Here is a 2,979-nt window from a genome sequence, read left to right on the forward strand (position 1 = left end):
GTCTTTAGGTAACTTTGACTTGATTTAAAAATGTACAATGTCATGTTTTCGAGCTTAACCCCCCCAATGTTAGACTTAAAGTTACGCCCTTCCTCTAATGAACGAAATCTCCTTAAAAGGTGCAAAATGCAAAAGCTGAAAGATTGTGCGAATTAATGAAGAAATTTGGTAACCCCTTGAATTGTGTGTTTTTATTATTGTGTGAATGCCTGTATGGCATTCACACAATTGAGATCTTTTTTTTTTCCGTACGTTTTTCGGCACCTTTCTTGTTCCACAATTTTTGTGCTACTTCAACCATTCATATATCAAAACGTTCAGCTCTTTCGTGCAGTGCCTGCTATGACTTTTGGTATTTCAGCTATTTGTAGCTTTTTAGCTATTTCAACTTTTTTAGCCACTTTTTTCCCCATTGACTTTGAATGGGGCTATTTTCAACAACCTTCAAATCCTTCAGTTTCTAAATCTTTACAAAGCCTTACACAATTCATTCTGGTTGTGCTCTTTTTTACTCCCTTGTGCAATTTTTAGCAACTTTTTTTTTTACTAACTTTGGCTGTTTTCTGCTAGTTCTTCTTCTGCTTTATTTGTGCTTTTTTTCTGCTAATTTGAACTATTTATGCTTCTTACAGTTGCTTTCTACTTTATTCAGTTAGTTTCTACAAAATGGGCTACATTTTAGCTGTTAATAGCTAAAATTAGCTTTTTAGGCTTTATACACATTTTGTTTGTAGCAATTAGAACTTAATTCTGCTAAATTCAGCAAGGTTGTATATGCATTCTTATGCTAAATAAAATATTTCCAGCTTTTGGCTTCTACTTTTAGTTAGCTTTTATGCTAATTTTAGCTGTTTTCTGCTATTTTATCTGTAGTTCTATTTTCTACTATTCCTATGCTTTTTTTTTCTTTTTGTTGTTTTTTCCTGGTACTTTGTGTTATGCATGTTTCTTACAGGTGCTTTCTGCTTATTTAAGCCATTTTAGCATTTAGCTTTTTTATGCTATTTCAGCTATATTTTTGCTCCTTTTTTACTGTTTTTCCTTTTGCTTCTTTCAGCTTTTAAAGTTTGACTTCGAACAATACTTTTGCTATTAAACATTCTCAATTTCAGCAGCTTTCAGCAACAGGCATTCACACTAGCATTTTTGCAGGAAATGCAATTTTTTCTAGTTATTTTTAGTTCAACTTTTGTTTATTAGGCTTGTTAAAAAGAAAGAAATAATGTTCTTGTTCAATAATATAGTAGGAGTTGTGCTCTAAATGTAAATGTGAATGGCTGATTTTTGTACAAGAGAATGTCATTGTTTTTTGTTGGTTTTTTTGTGTAAATGTTTGAATTGGTTCAATAATTTTAAAAAAAGTTTCTGAATCAGGGGAGGGATGCACCGCAGTATCACGTGATTCGCTATGCAGCATGCTACATATGCTAACTTCAAGCTTAGCTTAAAAGAATTACGACTTTTACTAGTTCACATAAATATATTGATTTGCTACATGACAAAAATGCTTCTAAAAAGTAAAATTACCTTCTGCTGACTTTGCGAAGTTTCCATTGTGAATCAGTCCGCAAAATATTTTCTATACTGTCAGTGAAAATGTTTTCACCGCCGATTCGCTACTTGTAAGTGATCATTGACATGGCGCCCCCTTCACTTCCGGAGTGCAATGGTGCTACTTCCATATATGGTAAGACTCGGGCATCGGCATGACTCCGCCCCTTACCTCACGCTGCAGCGCAGGTTTGGCTCAGAGTCGTTAGCATCGGCTGATTGATGGTTGAGTTGAATTATGGTCCTCATCGGTTCAGTGACACCCTTACCCGTGACAGCACAATCATTCGTGGCGCTGATAGGAGTAAAAACTGTCGATTTCAGCCAAAAGGCGCCGACTTTACAGACGCGTTTTGGCGTTAGCGATGCCAACTCTGCTAAATGTTAGCAAACACCGGAGCAAATGTTAGCAAACACCGGAGCAGCCCCTCCAGAGGTGGCCCAGAAACCCCGTTTCTCCTAAAGGAAGAGGCAGAGCTTGCGACGTAACGTTGCGCAGCCGCCATCTTCTAACTCCCTGGTATAAAGAAACCCATCTGATAGTCATCGGCCTTTAAAATTTCCCTTTATTTGGATTTTAAATATCACGGCGGATCAGCATCGTGCACTCAGATTTAATCTCGCATGGTAAGTAACCGGAAAACAACAACCTTTGAGTGTTTTTGGTGCACGTTCATGTTCCTGCCGGCTAACACAGGATGCTGGCTAACCCGGCATTGAAGGGACAAAAAACCGTTTCTCTCTCATTGACGCGCATTCAGATTGTGCTCCAGATAACAGCTGCGTTTAGGTGTAAATACGGAGTATTTACGTAGTTATAATGTCAGGAAGTGTGCGGAGGCCTGCACGAGCCGGCGGCTGCTGCCACGCGCTCAGGTGTGCTGGATGTGAGCTAACCTGTGGGCTTTTACCTGCTGAAACCGTTAGCTTACAGAACCTGGAGCTGCAGCGCCGGAGGCTCACGTGGACTGAGGGTTCGTTGTTGGGTTCGGGTTCTGGTTCAGATTAGCTCTGTGCAACTGTGTTCTCCGAACCGAGCCGAGATGGCGCCAAACACACGGTACCAATAAGCAGCTGCTTCATTCATTCATCAGGTAGAACCAGAACACCTCAACCGGTTCTAACGGAGAACAGAAACTGTTTGGACCGGATAAATGGGTTTTATATTTATTACCTCATGTTAGTCCTGCAATATAAACAAACTGTGGGTTCAGTAATTATATTTTCCACTTTCAATCTGATCAAACTATCCAAAAGCTACAAAAATACTGCAAACAAAGTAAAGAATGAAGAGTTTAGCTTTAGCTCATATTCCTGAAAGCAGACAGGAAACACAGACAGGARTCCATGCAACCTTCAGGTGAAAATGAAGACCCCAAACCCAGACCCAAACCAGTGGTTATTCCGTATGTTGCGGGTGTTTCAGAG

General features: G+C 39.4%; 1 protein-coding gene and 1 long non-coding RNA gene across 4 annotated transcripts in view; one reads left to right on the top strand and one right to left on the bottom strand.

Moving 5' to 3' along the window:
* LOC106524220 (uncharacterized) overlaps nucleotides 1-1,840 on the bottom strand; it is a 4,635-nt gene extending 2,795 nt beyond the window's left edge. For both annotated transcript variants that reach the window (XR_001310987.1, XR_001310986.1), the window contains exon 1: nucleotides 1,528-1,840. This is a non-coding gene — a long non-coding RNA (uncharacterized LOC106524220). The remainder of the gene's footprint in view (nucleotides 1-1,527) is intronic.
* Nucleotides 1,841-1,993: 153 nt separating this feature from the next.
* The window catches only part of LOC106524218 (heterogeneous nuclear ribonucleoprotein Q), a 12,561-nt gene continuing 11,575 nt past the window's right edge, over nucleotides 1,994-2,979 (top strand). For both annotated transcript variants that reach the window (XM_014017943.1, XM_014017944.1), the window contains exon 1: nucleotides 1,994-2,178. In XM_014017943.1, coding sequence (XP_013873397.1) covers nucleotides 2,176-2,178 — 3 coding nt within the window. In that variant the 5' untranslated portion in view covers nucleotides 1,994-2,175. The remainder of the gene's footprint in view (nucleotides 2,179-2,979) is intronic.

This window comes from Austrofundulus limnaeus, unplaced genomic scaffold (genome assembly GCF_001266775.1).
Source record: "Austrofundulus limnaeus strain Quisiro unplaced genomic scaffold, Austrofundulus_limnaeus-1.0 Scaffold179, whole genome shotgun sequence".
NCBI classification, from domain to species: Eukaryota; Metazoa; Chordata; class Actinopteri; order Cyprinodontiformes; family Rivulidae; genus Austrofundulus; species Austrofundulus limnaeus.